At 40.7% G+C, this 19,707-nt stretch overlaps 1 protein-coding gene across 6 annotated transcripts in view; it reads right to left on the bottom strand.

The window, feature by feature from the left end:
• Positions 1–19,707, bottom strand: part of LOC125716484 (ras-specific guanine nucleotide-releasing factor RalGPS2-like) — a 76,775-nt gene that overhangs the window by 42,999 nt on the left and 14,069 nt on the right. For 4 of the 6 annotated variants that reach the window (XR_007384345.1, XM_048988806.1, XM_048988802.1 and 1 more), the window contains exons 2-5: positions 14,223–14,316; positions 9,285–9,423; positions 9,073–9,175; positions 8,763–8,813 (exon numbers count right to left, since the gene is read on the bottom strand). Coding sequence is in view for 5 of the 6 variants with exons in the window: in XM_048988806.1 (XP_048844763.1) it covers positions 8,763–8,813; positions 9,073–9,175; positions 9,285–9,355 (225 nt within the window). In the remaining variant the exon portion in view is untranslated. Of the gene's footprint in view, positions 1–8,762; positions 8,814–9,072; positions 9,181–9,284; positions 9,424–14,222; positions 14,317–19,707 lie in introns of all 6 variants that reach the window. The other 2 variants (XM_048988803.1, XM_048988805.1) reach the window with 1 other exon arrangement.

The following is a 19,707-nucleotide window of genomic DNA, read 5'->3' as shown; positions in this document are numbered from 1 at the left end:
TGTGCTCTTTAGAGGTAAAAACAGATTTTTTTATTCTGTTCATTTTAGTAATACCATAGGTCATTGAAAAACTAATAAAAAAATATGTAGTTGAGTCTGAAGTATGGTTTTGTCATCATGTGAATTGCTATAGGAATGGCCCACCCATGCTATGAATTCTGGCTCTGCTATTGCCGCACACTATTTATCTGACAGCATAGCTGACCCATCTATGGATCGTGCGTTGTTTACCATGTGCCACAAGCACAATATTTTTAGCAGACAAATGGTTTATAAAGTTTATTTTTTCACCAAGACAACTGTTTAAAAAAAGATCAATCATTTTTGGTAGCTCAAGACCTAGTCTCTAATTTGAGATTGACTGAGACAATTGACAAAGTGAGATATGCAGACAGTGCTGAGATGTTATGCAGATTGATAGTTTCACATCAGCCTGTTTTTGTTGTAGTACCGTTTCAGCATTCGAGCATACAGGCATCATGTGCCAGATGCTTGCCGGTTTCTTCTGTCATTATAATGTGCACTTGTAACTGGGCATTCACTGGAAGCTCAGCTTAGCCACACTTATACCAAACCGACTACTCCACAGCACATATGTTTGCAATATTCTATTTGCCTTACGTAAGAACATAAGAAGAAGATAAGAAATTTACAAACGAGAGGTGGCCATTCGGCTGATCAAGCTCGTTTTGGGAGAACTTAACTAATACCTCAGAGATGTTAAACTACTGTATGGAATGTATATGACTGCCACCAGAGGGCATTGTGGAGCACACTTTAGCTGATTTCGAATATGAAGATGGGTGGGGGAGGGCTGTCCTGGTTAAAATTGACTATATGCTAAATGCACAGTCAGTTAATACAGATATTTTAAAATATCTGTCGGGTATCTGTCGTTCACAAGACCATATTTGCATTGTTTGGTTCTTAAACATTCAATAGAAAATTCAAACCATAAGTTATTCAAACCATGTTATTCAAATTCAAACTATGCTATTTAAGATGGATCCGCAGATAAAGAAACGGAAGTCATTTATTTCATTATTAACCCACACTATCATACAACTCGAAAAAAATCATAGACTAAAGCTATTTAAAATAATTGATCTATATTTGCAAAAAGTGACCTTCTAGTACGTACATTGCTTTGATAAAAGACTCTAAGTAAATAAAAAAGTAAATGCAGTGTGTCATACCCAGCTCGTATGATCCTCGTGTGTGCCACGCCCCCTGATTGGTGTGGGTGGGTGTGGGTTATATAGACAACTGGCGGATGTTCTGGGGTAGGCCTAGGCTTTTGAAGAGGGACGGTATTCACCCCTCGCGGGCTGGTGCCGACCTCCTGTCTAAAAGCATAGCTCATAGTCTACAGGCAAATCACTGACTAACTAGAGCCAAGTCCAGGCGGCAGGCAAACCGGCATAACTGACCGCCTGCTAGTCGCTTAGAGTCGTCAACTAGGGTTCATTTCATTGTGTCTGTTCCCCGCGTCTTTAATCATGGAGGACTATTCCACCGTGGAGTGTGCCATAATAACTTAATTAAAATCACAATGAATCCATCACTAGAAAACAGTTTTGATGCTATATTTAAACTTAAACTTGGACTTCTGAATATAAGATCACTGGCTCCTAAAGCACTATTAATAAATGAAATAATTACTGATTTTAGTCTTGGTGCCCTGTGCCTTACTGAGACCTGGCTTAAACCGGATGAATTCATGGCACTGAATGAATCTACTCCAGCGGAATACAGTGATAAGCATAACCCTCGACCAAATCGCAAAGGTGGCGGTGTTGCTGCAATTTTTCAGTCCAACTTAGGATTGTCTGAGAAATGTGGTGTGAGTTTCACCACATTTGAAACTCTTGTTCTTAGCCTTGCTGGCTCATCTCTTTGTAGTTCTTCACCCCAAATCACCATGGTTATTGTGTATAGACCGCCTGGGCCGTACAGTGATTTTCTTAAGGAATTTGCTGATTTTTTAACAAACCTGGTGGTCAGTACCGACAAAGCCGTTATTGTGGGTGATTTTAACATTCATATGGAGACGGATAGTAATCCCTTAAAAATAGCGTTTGCAGCTATTCTTGACTCTGTAGGTGTATGTCAGAATGTAGTCGGACCTACTCATGTCTGTAACCATACCCTTGATTTGATCATTAGTCATGGCATCCTGGTGGAACATGTGTCTATTATGCCACAGAGTCCTCTGCTCTCAGACCATTACTTGTTAACATTTGAAATCCAGTATAGCCTCCTGTTGACCACCACTCCAAAGTATAGAATCAGACGTTCTATTAACGCACTAACTACAACAACATTTATGGAACAACTTCCACAGTCCTTCAGCCTTACATCTGAAGCATCGTGTGTAGATGAACTTGAACAGGCAACTTCAAACATGGAAAAATCCCTTCGCAGCACTCTAAATCTTGTAGCTCCATTTAAGAGGATAAAGCATAGTAATAACAAACCTGCCCCCTGGTACTCTGATCATACACGTGAACTCAAACAGGCATCACGCAAGCTAGAGCGAAAATGGCGCTCAACTAAACTAGAAGTTTTCAAATCTGCCTGGAAAAAGAGCCTCTCTAAATACAGACAAGCACTAGTGACTGCTCGGTCTGTGTATCTTTCCAGATTAATAGACATGAATAAAACCAATCCTAAGTTCCTATTTGAATCCGTAGCTAGGTTAACACAGAATTCCTCATTAAACTCGCAAGTCCCGCAAGCTCTTAAGAGTAATGACTTTCTTACATTTTTTAATGATAAAATAACTAAGATTAGACAGACTATCCAGTGTACACCCTTACCTACTTACGGCTGCCAGCCACCTGCTAGTCTTATGCTTACCAATAATGACATCTTTGAATCATTCATTCCTATTACACACTCAGAACTTTTGAGCTTAATTTTCTCCTGTAAATCCTCTACTAGCCTTGTAGACCCAATTCCTACAAAATTCTTCAAGGAAATTGCACCGCAGATTGGCACTACTGTGTTAAATGTGTTAAACTCTTCTCTTAGGCTTGGATATGTTCCAAAACCTTTTAAAATGGCTGTTATTAGACCCGTCCTAAAGAAACCAAATCTTAAACCCAGCGTTTTAGGAAACTATAGACCTATCTCAAATCTTCCTTTCATTTCAAAGATCATGGAAAAGGTTGTAGTTCGTCAGTTGGCCTCTTTCCTACAAAAAAATAATACCAATGAATTATATCAGTCTGGCTTTAGACCAAACCATAGCACAGAAACTGCTCTAGTCAAGGTAATGAATGATTTACTTGTGGCTTCTGACCGTGGTTGTGTATCTCTGTTGATATTGCTAGATTTAACTGCAGCGTTCGAGACCGTGGACCATAATATCCTCTTGGACCGGTTAGAAGGTGTAGTTGGCATTACAGGGACAGCACTTTCTTGGTTCCGCTCATATTTAACTGATCGCTATCAGTATGCCCATGTGAACAATGAATCATCCAAGGCCACAAAAGTTGAATATGGTGTCCCACAGGGATCAGTCCTGGGCCCGCTACTGTTTACCCTATACATGCTACCTCTTGGTAACATTATTAGAGATCATGGTATTGGGTTTCATTGCTATGCAGATGATACACAGTTGTACATATCTGTTAACCCTGATGATACATCACTGCTATCTCAATTAGAAGACTGTCTATTAGATATCCGGTGCTGGATGCAAAAAAATTCCTTATGTTAAACACAGAAAAAACAGAAGTTCTGGTAATTGGTCCCAAGGCTGCAAGAAATAAGTTTAACCACCTCAATGTTGGTAGCCTTCCTACACAACCTAACACGGTGGTTAGAAATCTTGGCGTTCTTGTTGATTCAGATCTATGCTTTGATGCTCACATAAGAAGTATTACTAGAACTGCGTTTTATCATCTACGGAACATAGCCAAGCTTCGTAAGATGCTCTCATGATGCAGAAAAAGTAATACATGCCTTCGTAAGCTCTAGACTGGATTACTGTAATGCCCTCCGATCGGGTTGCCCGTCTGAATCCTTGCATAAACTACAGATGGTACAGAATGCTGCAGCCAGAGTTCAAACAAACACAAAAAGATTAGATCATATTACACCGGTCTTATCCTCTCTTCATTGGCTGCCAGTTAAGTCCCGAATTGACTATAAAATACTGCTATTAACTTATAAAGCACTCAATGGCCTTGCACCAGAATACCTTAGTGATCTGCTGACCACATACAACCCTCCACGCTTGCTTCGCTCTCAAGCCATGGGATACCAGTTAGTACCTAAGGTAGAAAAAGCTACGGCAGGCTGCAGAGCTTTCTTCTACAGAGCTCCTCAGCTGTGGAATGGTCTTCCACCGGATGTGCGGGTTTCAGGCTCACTCTCAATATTCAAGTCTAGACTAAAAACACATCTGTTTAGTTTAGCGTATAGGGACACTAGTTCTAGCTCTAGCTAACTCTTCACACCCAGTCAGACCTGTAGTGTGAGGTGTAGAGCTGGGTGGGGATCAGTGCCATTGGCTTTGGATTAACTGGACTGTCAGTGCTGTCACTCTAGCTTCGCAATCCCTTGTGGAGCTGGAGTGCTGACATTTCAGGGACTCCCCATGCCTGCATTCCCACTTGTCTCTCGCTCCTACTGATGCTGCCATAGCTATATCTGCTGGAGCTTGTACATTGGACTTCATATTGCACTCATCTAGCTTTTAGCACTGCCGATAGCCTCCTCTACTTTGACTAATTGTACATTTTATTTCCCCTATTCCTCCTGGGGGGCGATGCCTGGAGACCTCAATCTATCAAGATGTCCAGCATACCCTACTACATGTGACGTCACCACCACCAGTGACGTCCCTGCACCCAGCTCGCCCATCTGCCTGTGTCATCTTTCATGTCTGACACCACTGCCTTACCTCTAGTTGCCTGGCAGTTGGAAGAAGACTCGGCATTGGCTTGTCATCTTCCCTGCTTTCCAGTTTGTCCCGATCATAAGACTTGGGAAATATGTGACTTGACTTTCATTTGACTATCCCTGCCGGCCCCTGGAGGATGGGCTCCCCCTTTGAGTCTGGTCCCTCCCAAGGTTTCTTCCTTCTTGGGAGTTTTTCCTTGCCACTGTCGCCTTTGGCTTGCTCACTGGGAGCTTTGGGTGCGGATGCTGTAAAGCGCTTTGAGACAATGTAATGTTGTGATAATGCGCTATATAAAAATAAATTTGTTGTTGTTGTTGATTATCCACGTGTGCTTCCCTGATCGTACCCAGCTATGTCTGATTATGTTTGCCCAGTCTTGTGTATTTCAGTCCGTGTCTTACGTTGGTTCCCTGTCCGTCATTGATGTTTGTCAATGGCCGTGTTCCGTCCTGCCCTCCCCGTTCCGTTACCATTCATTAAATCCCTGTTTTGTCCCATATTCCGCCTTCCTGCCTGGTCCTTCCTGCCCGCCTGCCCGTTTGCCTTATACATCCACCGCGAATCGTGACACACTGCAGTATCACAATCCCTAAAATACCTTTAAAAATGCGTATGAGAATTGTATAGGTATGATAAAGTATCACCATATCACCCACCACTTGGAACAACATGAGTTGGTAAACTACTTGCTCATAAAATTGGCCATATTCAGTAGAGATGGCAAGATATCACTTTCTTATGTGCAATACCAATACCGATATTGTCAATTTGGATATCTGCCAATACCGATAAAAATCCGATACATTTTCTCTTTTTTTTAAACAAAAACCTCATCACTCAAATATAAAAAGCAGAATTCTAAAACAGTGAAACAAATACAGCAGAAACGTACTGCTTATAGTGATCAACCACTTATATAGATCAAAAAGCTTGGGACAGAATCATTCCTGCTCAAATACCATTTACATAATGTGCTTATAATAACAAAGTAGTCCTCTTACAGCATTCATTTTATAGGACAACATAAAAAAAAGAAAAAAAACTTTACTTTGATAACCCTACTTTGCCTTGCAGTAACCTGTCTGCTTCTGGCTTGCTATCCGAAGCTAATGCAGCATGCACAGAAAACATGATGGGAAAAAGAAAGCCATTTTCTCTCAATGAGAAATATAGACTCAACAAAGCTTATGACAAATTGCCAAAAACAAGCCAACGAGCAGCGAAGCAGCAGCGAAACTACAATTAGCTATATATTATGTACAGTACGGTACTGTACCATTTTACAGCATATTTGAATTATACACAGTTCAGTCATTTAATTTGTACAGTACTGTAATTTGAAGAGCATTTGAAACAGCTGTACAGTATTTTGGAAGAATCAATAAAATTCAGTAAATAGCGACACTACATTTTATTGACGTTCATTCATGTAATAAACATACAAATGACAATTAGATGGTAATCTGCCTGAGACAAAGTATAAAAAAAAACAATTATAATGATCATCCAGTTATAGTGATCAATTTTCACCCAGACATACATGATCACTATAAGGGGTTTTCACTGTATTATAGTCTTATTGTATTATACTCATATATACTCAATAAGGATGAAATATATTATTGCACCCAAAACATGACTCAGTTTAGCAGCATTGCTTCTTATTTAAACTTTATCACTTTTAGCAGCATTGCTTAACCAGGTTCATGATCTTAAAGTTTCCAACGCTGCTAGCACTCTGCGTAACACTTGTATTGCACAAATTAAGTCTCACACACAACAGAAGCTTTTCTCATGTAATGCACGTCATGAATCTAGTTACAGCATGTTGCAAGTTTTGTCAAGCATTTCCACGATTAATTGGTCGGATTACATTTTTTTATTCCTCCCCGATATCTGATCCAGTAGTTTAGGCCAGGATGGGACCAATACAATACTGAATATCGAATCGGTGCATCCCTAATATTTAGACTGACTGGCCAAAAGCCAATCAACACAGATCACCGCCATTTCCCATCACTAGTCAATCAATCAGTGCATCCTAAGCTGCAGGAGTAGTGTGTCATGGCACATCGCACAAATAGAAATTTAATTTCTATCTTCTAACCGTGGGAGTTTTTATAGCTACCGAGCTCGTGTAAATGGGAGAACCGACTGGTGAACTTGACACTGCATATCATCTGCGCCACAGTCGCTGGTCCCATTTGTATTTTTTGAGTGTATATCTAAATAATACTTTGTTTGAGTTTATGTTCGGCACGCTACTGTAAGACAAAGCTGGCAATTCGCGCATTATCATAATTTAAGAAAGCGTTACGGCTCATCATTGCGCCTGCATTTACACTTTATGGTTAACTGTGTGGTAGATTACTTCCTTCAAATGATACGAAGAAATGCCTCAGTCCCATTTGCCTGAATAAAATACAGTGTTTCATAGCCCTGAGCACTCGCTATACATTTAGTTTATATGAAACACAGAACTTTATGCATCTCAGACATTCCCTGGTAAAATGGCCTCTACACACAAATCGTGACGTGTTACGCATGTAACTTAATACAACCCATTGCCTATACATGTCTCAGTAGGTGGAGCCATTGCGCAGCAAAGGCCATGCCCTAGCTCAGCTGTCATCATATCTAGACTAACGAACAGCGAGCTGTTTCAAACAGAAAAATTAAAAAGCGAAAACAGAAATAAAATTCCAGGACAAGAAAGATTATTTCCAGGACATTTGGCCATTGCTATCAGTTTCCAGATCATTTCAATGACTGGAAAATAACCCTCAAAATTTTCAGGTTTTCCAGGACGCGTGGGAACCCTGGGGTTGTATATGTTTATATATAGACACTCCTCTATTTACGAAAAGGATACGTTCCGAATGGCCATTCGCAACTTGAAATGTTCATAATTCGTCATTCAACATCATTTTAAGGATATACGCAAGTACTAAGATCTAGGATGCTGGGAGTACGCATGCTACACTGCTGTGTGGCAGGAGTAGCGGCCAGAAGTCGTACTAGATGGAATTGGTATGCAGAAAAAAAAAAAGATGTTGCAGACAGGAAACGGGAGCCCAACAAACACAATTTGGACTTACAGTCGTCTTCGTTTGTATGTCTGAAAGTTCGTAAGCTCAAAGTTCGTAAGTAGAGGAGAGTCTCTACATATTTTAAAGCAGCATGACCAAGAAGTAAATTTGTCTTGCAGCTGGTACAAACAGGCCAAATGAGAGCCTTCACATGCAGGCACACTGGCTAGAATGCAGTGTGAAGTTCAGCCACGCAGGGCGCTGAACTCTGTTCGCCCTGTAAAGAGAGACTTCCTCACCACCTACCCCAAAACAATAGTGCTCTTCTGCTTTAATCATCACACAGAACATTTGAAACACTGCCCTGTGTTCAAACCCAAGCCAACCCGCGTATCCTGTCCCTGTAGAAGGGGGGATAAAACCTTGACAAATGTATACCACTGTCTACAGACAAATTCCTGTTCACTTCTCTCAAGGCATAGTTTGCAGGAAGAGGCCAGCTGGGAGAGGACATGCACTCCCACCATCCTCATCTATCATACTCGGCAGGTCTCAAGTACGTAAAAATAAATTAAACAAAAATGAGAACCAGGTTAAAACCTTGGGGGTAGTTTGCACCACCAGTCAGCCACTTTCACTGAGCATGTAATACTAGGAGATGCAAATGTATTTGAGTCACTAAGTGATTTCATGTGTTTAAATACAAACTACAGAAACAAAAGACAAAGAGATATATGAAAGATAGATTGAAGAAAGTCTCCCAGGCATGGATTCTGAAAGTGCTGAGATCATGGGGAAGCAGGAATGCTCTTTGCACTCACCTCCGGTTGGATGGCTTTGAACACTGGAGCATCCATGAGTGTGATCTGTCCCTGAAGGAGAGAGACACACAAGAGCAGAATGAAATCTCTACAATGGACTTCATGGCACTGAGATTTCCAGTGTCTTCCTGTAAGAAATGACCAGTCCTCACTTCACTGAAATGGTGATTCACTGTCACCCACAGGTAGGACTGTCCTCCGTCAGCCTGCTGGATTCATGCTCCACAAGCCTTCCTCTATACACATTTAAACCTTCCTGCTCATGCTGACCCCTGCAGAAGCTCTTTGGTTTCCTGCCCTGTTTCCTTACCGCATATTCTTCTGGTGTGACCTTGAGGACATCAAACACGACAGCGTCAAAGCTCTTCTTTAGCTCAGATGACCCCTTGTCACTGAGAGACTCCGAGCTGCTGCTTCTCTGGCGGCAAATGGGAAGCAGGGGGTTGTGAAATAGCAGTGCTCTCTAACCCTGACCTTTGCCCCCCCCCCACCCCCAGCTGGCACTGTGGCACTCTGTCTCACCTCTGAGGCCGTGGCAGCATAAGCGCCGACGCCTGACTGGCCATTGGGGAGCTCCATTGTTCCCACACCATCTGCCTCCTAGCTCTGCAGCGTCATTGTCACCCTCGTCATCGCTGCAGCAGCGCACCTCGCCAAACCCCTTCCAATAATTAAACAAAAAAGAAATCGGTTAGGGGGCAATACTTTGTACAAAATCAGGAAGTCATGAGTATGTGAAGCTGTATATCAAAAATAAATCATCTTATTATTATCTATGTTTACTTTCCCTGCTAATGCCTTACGAAGTGAACCCATTTCAACAAAACAGATGCTTTACTGGAGCAGGTTAAGTATGTTATTCAAGGGGACAACAGCAGGTCCCTTAAAATACCACCTTTAGGATTAAGAGTACACTTAATCATGATGCCATTTGTGTGATTGTTCTGTGGCTTAGACACATTTTGTCTCTCACATATACAACAGCAAGCTACCTTGAAATGATATTATTATAATAACTGCCCCTAACAATAAAATAATAAAAGTAGTTCAGTATCACAACTGAAACCTTGGTAAATCTAAATGCTGATAATGCCAAAGTTGCCGAACAGATTAATCAACAATATTGTGTTAATAGCCCTGTGATGGGCTGGCCCCCTGTCCTGGGTTGTTTCCTGTCTTGTGCCCCTAGCTTCCGGAATAGGCTCCGGACTCCCCGTGACCCAGAAGGATAAGCAGTTTGGAAAATGGATGGATGGATGGATTGTGTTAATAGTGCCACCTACTGGTCTACCCAAGAGATACACATTGCTTTGAGGACCATTACATACCCCAGCAGCTTTATACAAAACACTTCAAAGGAGGGCAATTTAATCACAAACATTATCAGATAGTTATTCCTGGTTGCTCTGAAAAGGCCTCCTTTCCTTTTAAAGGAAATCCAAATCAACTGTCAGCATGCCCATATTCACAACTACCAAACATACCTAATCACGCTACGATGACTTTGGTTTTGCAGGTTAACCCCCATATTTATAAGAGATCAGGAAAGAGTCAGACAGCAAATATCAAATTAGAGTTAAACTAGTTTAAAAAAATGTAAAATGAGCTGTCCCGATAAGTTTAACTGAATAGATTACGCGATTATTAAAAAGCATCAATAAAAATTTTCCTTCTAATTTACTAGGCAATATGGAGGATGGAACACAGAGCATAGGATGAGGGTCCAAATAAAGAACAAAAGCATCAGTGCCATTTAGCCTCTTGGGGTAGCCAAGCTGGCTCTTTGGCATCACGATGACTAACTATTTTGCTTAATTTACTTTATACAATTCCTGTATGTAAAAACAATTAGGTATGGGCCACACTTTCATATTCCGATACAGATAACAAGCTCTTTTTAACTTTAATATTTTAATGCAATAAATGTATATATAATGTATAAATATTTATACTTAAGATTTTTTTTAACTAGTAAATACAAATAAAGAAAACCTATGCCAAAAAGCTTTCGACAACTAGTAACATATATAATACACTGTTCCACCTCGTTTGTACATCTTGTTTTAAGTGTTTATGAGGCATCTGCCATTAATTTGAATATCTTCCAAGAGTAAATGGAAGTGATGAATGCTTAAAATGCTCCACAATTTTTCTCCCATTGGCAACACTGTGACTTACACTTCGTCGTGATCACAAACTGTAGTGAGTGCACAAAATATACATTGCTTATTTCATATTACTTGCATTGTCTCACACAAATTTTGCATGCACTTTGTTTAGTGGGATTGTAATCACTGTGCTACTAGTTGTCAAAAGTGTAAAATACTTCCAGACCATCATCCTATTATCTGATGTTCTTACGCTCCTCATACTGCAAAGGTAGGGTTGGGCGATAACACATCGATATTGTATAGCGCATCTGCAATAATCACCAGGGCTTCAAATGATGGCCTTTATGGACGTTTAATTACGCCTACAATTTGTTAGTAGATTAATAGGACGCCTAAAATATTAATGAGGCATTTTATGATGCTCAAAACTTAGCAATCAGTATAGATTTCGCATATCCTTATGTTTAATAAATGTGTCAGACTTTAAATTACAAAATGTACTGCCACACCACCAAAGTCGCTTTACCTTGTCTATCCACAAGATCACCTCTTTTAAAAGATGTATATCGCACTGAAGTATACCAAACCATAGTATACCAAAACGGTATTATATGGTGTGCTCCGTTAACCTAATTTAATAAAGATGCGACAAGTTTATACAGATTACTAACTTCTGGATGTCACAGAACACATCTCATTAATATTTTAGCTGTACTGCTAATCTGCTTCAAGGTTCAAGGGATTTTACAGTCATCAGCAGTTGCGTACGCATACATATTGTGATGAGACAAAGTTTCTTCATGGACCGGGGTGCATCATACATCGACAAATAACATAGCTACAGCATGCACGCGGACAAAAACAACAATAAATACTGTAACAAGATGCAGTATTGGATCATGGGCCATTGGGGTATTTTTGTTCATAAGTATAAATATAAAATGGAATGACCGGCATAGTGTGACAGACAGCCACATAATGCCATGCTGGGTATCAAATTATTGCACCAGGAGATTATAGAAGCATTGGTTGAGAGTTATAAGTAAACTGCAAGTGTCAAGTTAGAGTATAATAATATTGGAGTTATTGCTAGGTAAACTGTCAGGTAGAGTACCAGAATGACATTTGGCTAGGAAGACATTCATGAATGTGCATAAAAGATTCTGATGGCTTGTGGTATGAAGCTGTTACACAATCTGGTGGAACCAGCATGAATGCTTCAATACCTTTTGCCAAATGGCAAGGGAGAAGTCCATGTAGTGGGTGGAACTAGTATTCCACAATGTTGCTAGTTCTGCAAATGCAGGGGTTCTGGTAAATGTCCCTCAGGGGAGGTAGAAGCACCCCAATGACTTACACTGCTGCCCTCACTATCTGCTGCAGAGTGTTGCAGTCTGAAACCTTGCTATTCCCATACCAGACAGTGATGCAGCCGGACAACAGGCTTGCAGTTCAATAGTTCCCCTATAGAATGTGATGAGGATTGGAGATGGGAGCTTCGCTCTCTTTAGTTTCTTTAAAAAGTGTACATTCTGCCACAATCTCTGGGTAAGGGAGGCTGTATTTAGGGACCAAGTAAGGTTGTCCATGACGTGAACTCCCAGAAACTTCGTACTTTTGACCCTCTCTACAGTGGAGCCATCAACAGTGAGAGGTGGGAGGACAGTGTTTGCTTTCCTGAAGTGAATTATCATTTGTTTTATCTTTTCAACTTTAAGAGATTATTGCACTTGCATCAGGGAGCAAGTCTTGCCACTTCCTGCACATCATTGTTGTCGATGAGGCCCACCACTGTCATGTCATCTACAAATTTGATGGTTAGAGCTGAACTTTACTGAGCAATCATGGGTGAGTAGTGTAAAGAGCAGACGGCTGAGAACGCAGCCATTAGGCACTTCTGTGCTTAGTCTGATTGTGCTGGAGGTGTAGGTGCAAATGTGGACTGACTGAGACCTTCCTATCAGAAAGTCCATGATCCACTTTACAAGAGGGATGTTCAGGTCCAGCATTCTCTATTTAGTGGACATTTAACAAATTGTGGGTGTAAACATCAGTATAGTACCAAAAAAACTGGCACCTGGCCAAATGTTTTGCCTGTCAGCTGAAGCCCTGGTGATTACTGAACATGCCGTTGCCGATACTAGTCTGTATATTAGATCATTGCATCTCTAAAAATAATCTCTGTTAAAATGGTATATAATAACCATATATTATTATTATTATTATTGGTGTTGCTGTTATTACTACTACTAGTAGTATTATTATTATTTTGTTAACATATTGTGTGTTTTAAGGCTGAATAATACAGGTAAAAGTTCATATTGTAATATTTTAAGTTGTTGCAATATTTAGGTATTCAAAAACAAATATATAGCCAAATAAAACCTATTATATACCAACAAAATCTGTGAAATGAGATGGTGGTGTTGGCGTGAGTTGTCCCAACAGACACGAAGAAGTTCAAACTGAAAAGCTTGCTAAGTTTTGTTTCCACTTACTAAGTAAAAATGTTTTAGTGCAACTTTTTGATGACTGAATTCCTTGCAATGTGACAATTCCATGTGCATTAACTGGCACGGCAATATTAACATCACACATCATGCAAGCCTGGTACGGTGGGTTGCAGTGTTGCTACACTCCGCTACTTTGTATGTATGGAGTTTGCATGTCTACCCTGTGTGTGCATGGCTTTTCAGCAGATACTCCAGTTTCGTTCCACTGTCCAAAAACATGCAACTGGAGTGCCTAAACTAACCTTATTTGTGATTGACTATGTACCCTGCAATGGTTGGTTCCTGCCTTGCGTTAATTATTTTATATATTATATATTATATTATACAAAATAATTACTCAACATCAGATTAAATCAGTAGATTACTGATATAACTGAAACTGACAGCCCTTCTTAAAAGTACACAAACACCTATTCACCAGTAAGGTATTTCACTGTAGTCTTTTATGCTCGACATGAAAATATGCATCTCATATATGACTGATGAGACAAAACAGTGTGCTGCGGTTTCAACAGCTGTCCCTGAAATCCATGAACTTCCCAGGACAAGAGCCGGGGGACAGAGGGGGCAAAAAAAAGAGAGTAATGTTTTGGCTTGCAGTACAAGAAAGACAAAGCATCGACTGCACAGTACAACTTGCTAGCACTGGCAGTCAATGATGAACATGAAAACATGAAAAGCACACTCCCACACCCACATGCTTGGAGAAGGAAGAGCCTGCCATCTTAAACCAAATTTCAGTTTGCTTGACAAAGGGGGAGCATTGAAAGGCACACACTAGTGGGCTTTCAGAGTAAGAACAAGCAACATGCCACAACAGCCTGGCGTGCACTCACCAGCTCTGTGTCAGATCAGCATGACTGGGGGAGCAGCTCTCTTTGCCGCCCCCCCCTCCACCATTCCTTTCCCGTCTTGCCCTGGTTTCTGGAGCTGCAGAAGAACCAATAGAGAACAGTCATGGCCACATATCAGCATATCAGAGGTGCAATAATAACATTTACTAAGGAGGGTTTCAGGAAATATGTGCTGAATTTTTTCTCCCCATTACATCTTTTGTTCATTTCAGACACTTTCATTAGAAACCAATCATTAATTAATGTCCAACAATATTTTAAAAAGAATGGGGAATACAACCCACACCACACAGGATGGGATGACCTGGCAAAACATTTAGATATGAAGGCCAGGGTCAGCGTCACGGCAATTTCTGATATGGTATTTCAAAAGTAGTTTTAAAACGGACATTTATGTCCATATACAGAGAGGCCGACAATCACTGATTAGTGGCCACTTGTCCTTAAAATGTTTGTATTTTGTAATACTGTCAGTGACAATGAGAGGGAGCCCTTTGCCCAGGCAATAAGCATTTGATGCTTTAAAGCCACACTGTGCAAATGATGGGAACTCTGGCACATGGAATTTTACAGAAGAGCTGGAGGTTACTCAAAGACTCCACAGCCTTAGTGGCACAGCACAGAATTCAGTGATAACAATACAGGTTTTTTAGTCCACAATCCACAATGCCCTTAATCTTTATTAACCACATCTGAAAAATAAAGATTACCAGACAATATCTTCAGTTAAAATGAGCTATAGAAACCATTTCAAGCAGCTCACTCTGTCCAGCCTCCCAAACAACCAAACAAATTGAACATGGTACATTTAGAATGTGCGCGTCTTTCACTGTTGAGCAGGAAATCGACTATAGATAAGATGAGCTGAAAGCAGCAGGAGATTCTCAGAATGGGTAACATGTATCAGCGTTATTATCGGACTGATTAAGATGTGAAAACATGCCTAAGAACAGCCAATGGGATCAGAGCCCTGTATAAACACAGGATTATACAAAGATCACAGGCCACAGATCCCTCTGCAGGCCTCACATGCTTCAAATCTAGTAAAATAACACCCAAGACAAGCATGTCTCTTCATCCACTGAAACACACTCAGAGAAGCAATTCTGTAAAAATATAATAAATTAAAATCTGACAATGTCAGTTCAGTCCCCTGAACTAGCTAATGGTTAGGTTTTACAGGTAGCCCATGAATAGTAACAACATCTATTCATGACTTTTATGGCACAAAGTGCTTTTATGGCACAATAATAGTGGCAGAAATTCTGAACTTTTGTCATGCCATTTCATGAGTCTGCAATGTATGGTGAGCCACATTTTTCTGGCTATCCGCATGTCAAGAGAGACATTTTTACCCAACATGGCAGTTGGGACTGAACAATCTATCGATTTCAAATCTAAATCACGATTTGGAACAACGCGATTAGCAAATCGCAAAGGCTACAATGTGGGATACACATTATACAACATGTCTGACCCATGGTTTAAGACTGTGTGACAATACTTTTAGAGATTCATATCGTCCTCCTTGTATGTCATTCTCACAAATCAGAAATGCCCCAAAATGGCTATACACAAACAAAAACTTCAAACCCAAGGAAAATGTTGCATTCGTGGTGCGAAAAAAAATTTAGATTCTGCTGCTGAGCTACAAGTGAATTACCTACTTATTTCATGGCCAGAGATTGTTTACAGAAAGGTCCTATTATCAACAGAATCGCCAGGAACTTCTTTTAACTACCATACATACTAAACATACTAAAGCGTATGCGAAAACAATGACAGTAGTCCTCAAAGCTGCAGTTGCAAAAATCCATAAAACCCATAATGCAGTCATGTTTATGTCACATGTTTTTGTGCTCATTGATTGAAGTATAGTGATCCCCTGCTATATCGTGGTTCAGCTATCTCGCCCCCCCATATCGTGAATTTTCCCCCGACGCGTCACAGTTCTCTACGTATCGCGTACCTTACTTGTGATCCGATTGCTTTCATTTCGTTTTAAGCCCTACCATAGCTCCCAAGCATCCTGCATCTTCTAAGCCTTCTGGTATTAGTGAGCCTAAGTGCCAGAGGAACACCTTGACCATTCAGGAGAAGGTAAAACTCCTGGATATGCTTCGGGAAGGAAAGCATTACGCGGACGCTCGCCATTATGGCCTGAATGAATGGACGGTACGATACATCAAGACGGATGAAAAGAATATGAGCGACCGCATCACTTTCCTTTAGTCAAACAGGAAAGAGGGTGGCATGTCCTCAGAATAAAGCCATTGTTAAAAAGGAAACAAATACGTATACATTACATATTATTATTATTATTATTATTATTATTATGTTACACATTTCCTTAGCCTTACATCCACATATCATATGTGTTTTCTTAATACGTTTACATGTGTTTAAAGTGTGTGGGATGGGTATTTTAAGGCTTGAACAACGCAAAAAAATGTTTATCGATACGGTCATTCTGTATCACGGATTTTCACCTATCGCTGATGGGTGTGGAACACATCTTACCTTACATTACGACTTTTTCATCAAAGGTTTTAGATTCGCTGCTGTTATTAACACTAATGGCACATTAACGCAAACAAAAGCGTTGCATACGCCGAAGTACGTCTCGCTTGGCGTGGGAAAAGGTGACTCTAGTGTTAGTAGGGGTCCAAGCAGCATTAGCTGCAAGATCCGTATTGTTTTTCTTTTTGTTGGAATAGTTCATTATTACTTTATTAAACTTTATAAACACAGTCACAACTTTTAGATTTATGTTTGATTGTTATCTGCTAATTTTAAAAAGTAACAAATGCATGTTGGAATCAATTCAAATCTTTGTTCTCATCCTTGCATTAGTATATAGACTCGTTAACATTCTTAAGGTATCTCGTGGAAATGCTGCATCACATGATTTAAATTTATTACACCCTGAATATTGAACTGAAGCTTGATTTATAAAAAAAAAAAAGTAAAAATGATTTCACAAATCATATCATAATTGCAATATGTCAGAAAAGTTACGTATAGATATTTTCCTCAAATCATTCCTATTGGCAGTCATGAGTAAAAACTGCACCGTACTTTGGCACAGTGGTACTGGATACTGTAAAAAGGAGCAGGACCAAGCCATATCTGCAACATAAACAGTGCGTCTCTACACCAGATACAGAAAAATGTCTAGCTGGGAGTGTGAATGAGCATCTCAAATGGGAGGGGCTACCTGGGAAACCTCTGAGCCCCCAAGCTGATCAAGACTGTGTGTCGGTACTGAGGACCTGCAGAGGCTTGCCTAACTGGCCCCCAGCCAGATCTCAAATTCCGAGAGAACTCTGCTGTCTGTGCACAAGGTTTTTAGTTTTTCCCCTTTTGTCTTTCTTCTTTCCTTTTAAAATAAGGAGCAGTAAGACACAGAGAATCTTCCTCCCTGTGACACACTTCCTACCCCAAATGTACACTGATTACACATTGCAAAGACCTTTGTGCAAAGTCACACTCAAACACTAAACAGTGACTGAACCTTGTACACTGCAATTATGGAGAAAAAAACATCCAGCAGCAGTGCAAATTGTAAATGGAAAAACAACAACAGAACTAAACAGCTGGCTTTTAGCACAACTGCATGGCTTTCCCACCATTCAGAGACAGCCTGTTCACAAATCAATCCGGTGGGTAGTCCACTCGTTAAGAGACTTAAGAGGCCTTCCTGCCAACTCCTTATAGCCTGCTTGATAATTCCCCAGTCCAGCCAATTGTGGCTACCTTTTAATCTGCCTTTCTGAGGCAAAGCATGCACGCCGACCTTGGAGAGGATGTCGTTTTTTTTTAGCCTCCCTGCGTGGCGGGATAATTAGACTGGAGCCCGATGCATGGCAGACCGCTCATTACTCTCCTCATGCTCAAAGCCCCACACACCATCTTGGCTGAAGACGGCCCATTTACATGGCCAACAGCAGCACGTGACTCCCCTGTTATTACAGGTTGGGGGGGGGATACAGCCAGTCTACAAAAGCATAGTACGCCTCATACACGTGGCTCAACAAGAGTCAGTAGAAAACACAACTGCTTATAGCAGGGATACAAACCACCGTGAGACAGAAACTCACACAACAACATGGTACCATGTGACTCTCATGACAGCTTCTCCAATAGCTGAGAAGGTGATAATAATAAAGGGTATTGAGAGACAGCTCAGACCCAGGCAATAATATTCTTTGTTCCAAGAGCCCAGCTGCAGCACAGTTGGAGACTGGAGAGCACGACCTGTGTGCCAAATCTAGTACTAGCAACATCTCAGGAGGGTTGCCCCTGACATCCAGCCTGATTTAGAGCCCACAGAGGATGATCAGCAGGCTCCCCTAAGGGCTCACTTTCAGGACTCTCTGCAAGGCTGGAACTCTGTAGATCAACCAAGAAGCAATGCAGGAAAATTGCCATATTATGAATATAACCAATCCATGTTTCACAGGGTTAAATCCAAAAAGCATGAAACTCAATTCTTGTGGATCCAGTCAGACCAGGGACAAGAAGCTGTTCCAGAAACATGAAACCAGTCCAGATCACAATGTAGAATCTGGAGAAAAAAGCATTTGCAAGAAGCTTAAATGTCACTCAACTTCCTTAAAAGACAGAGACAGGCCTTGTGATGGACTGGCATCCCCTCCAGAGTATCTACTGCTTTGCACCCAATGCTGCAACCCTGCACCGGATAAGATGGGTATAGAGCTGGGCGGTATGACCAAAAATTGATATCACGGTATTTTCAAAGTTATATTGGTTTCACGGTATTTTTTTATTTAAAGTATGACTGGCCGTTTACCACATTTTACAGGATTTTACAGGACACGTTTTTGCATTGTTCCCACATTAACTATATTATTTTATTATTAGCCACTGCGCTTATCCACTACCTTAATAATAAAATACAGCTAACGTGTTTGTTGGCTAACTGCTTATAGATAACCGGCTAATGTCAAGGTGTGCACCGGCCAAGTTTTTGATTTTTGATAAGTGTTTCACCAACCATTGCAAATACCACAAATTGCAAAATCTTTTTCCCCCCACACCACATACAAATGGATAAAGGTATGAGTCTGCCTACTAAATGGCTCTTAAGGCATTAAGTTAGGCACAGTGACTAAAGAAACCTTAATAGTACGACAAGAATGAGAACAATAAGAGCAACAAGTCGGCACTCAAGTCAACAGCAATAGAGATCAAAGGCTACATTCACACTGCCAGCCACATCGTTTAATTCCGATTTTTTGCTCAGATCGGATTTGTTTATCTGGACGGTTCACATTCATATCTATAAGTGACCTGTATCTGACTGTAATGTGAATGCATCGGTCCTCCGAAACATCAGGCATGCGCAAATTGATACGTTTTTACATGGGTCAACTGCATCACCAAAAATAAAAAATGTCATATCAGTGGGACAACTCATGGCATTAAAAATGGAGGCGTTAGTAGC

The sequence above is a fragment of the Brienomyrus brachyistius genome, chromosome 21 (assembly GCF_023856365.1).
Source record: "Brienomyrus brachyistius isolate T26 chromosome 21, BBRACH_0.4, whole genome shotgun sequence".
NCBI classification, from domain to species: domain Eukaryota; kingdom Metazoa; phylum Chordata; class Actinopteri; order Osteoglossiformes; family Mormyridae; genus Brienomyrus; species Brienomyrus brachyistius.
Note: the sequence above shows the minus strand (reverse complement) of the source record. Positions and strands in the feature narration are given on the sequence as shown.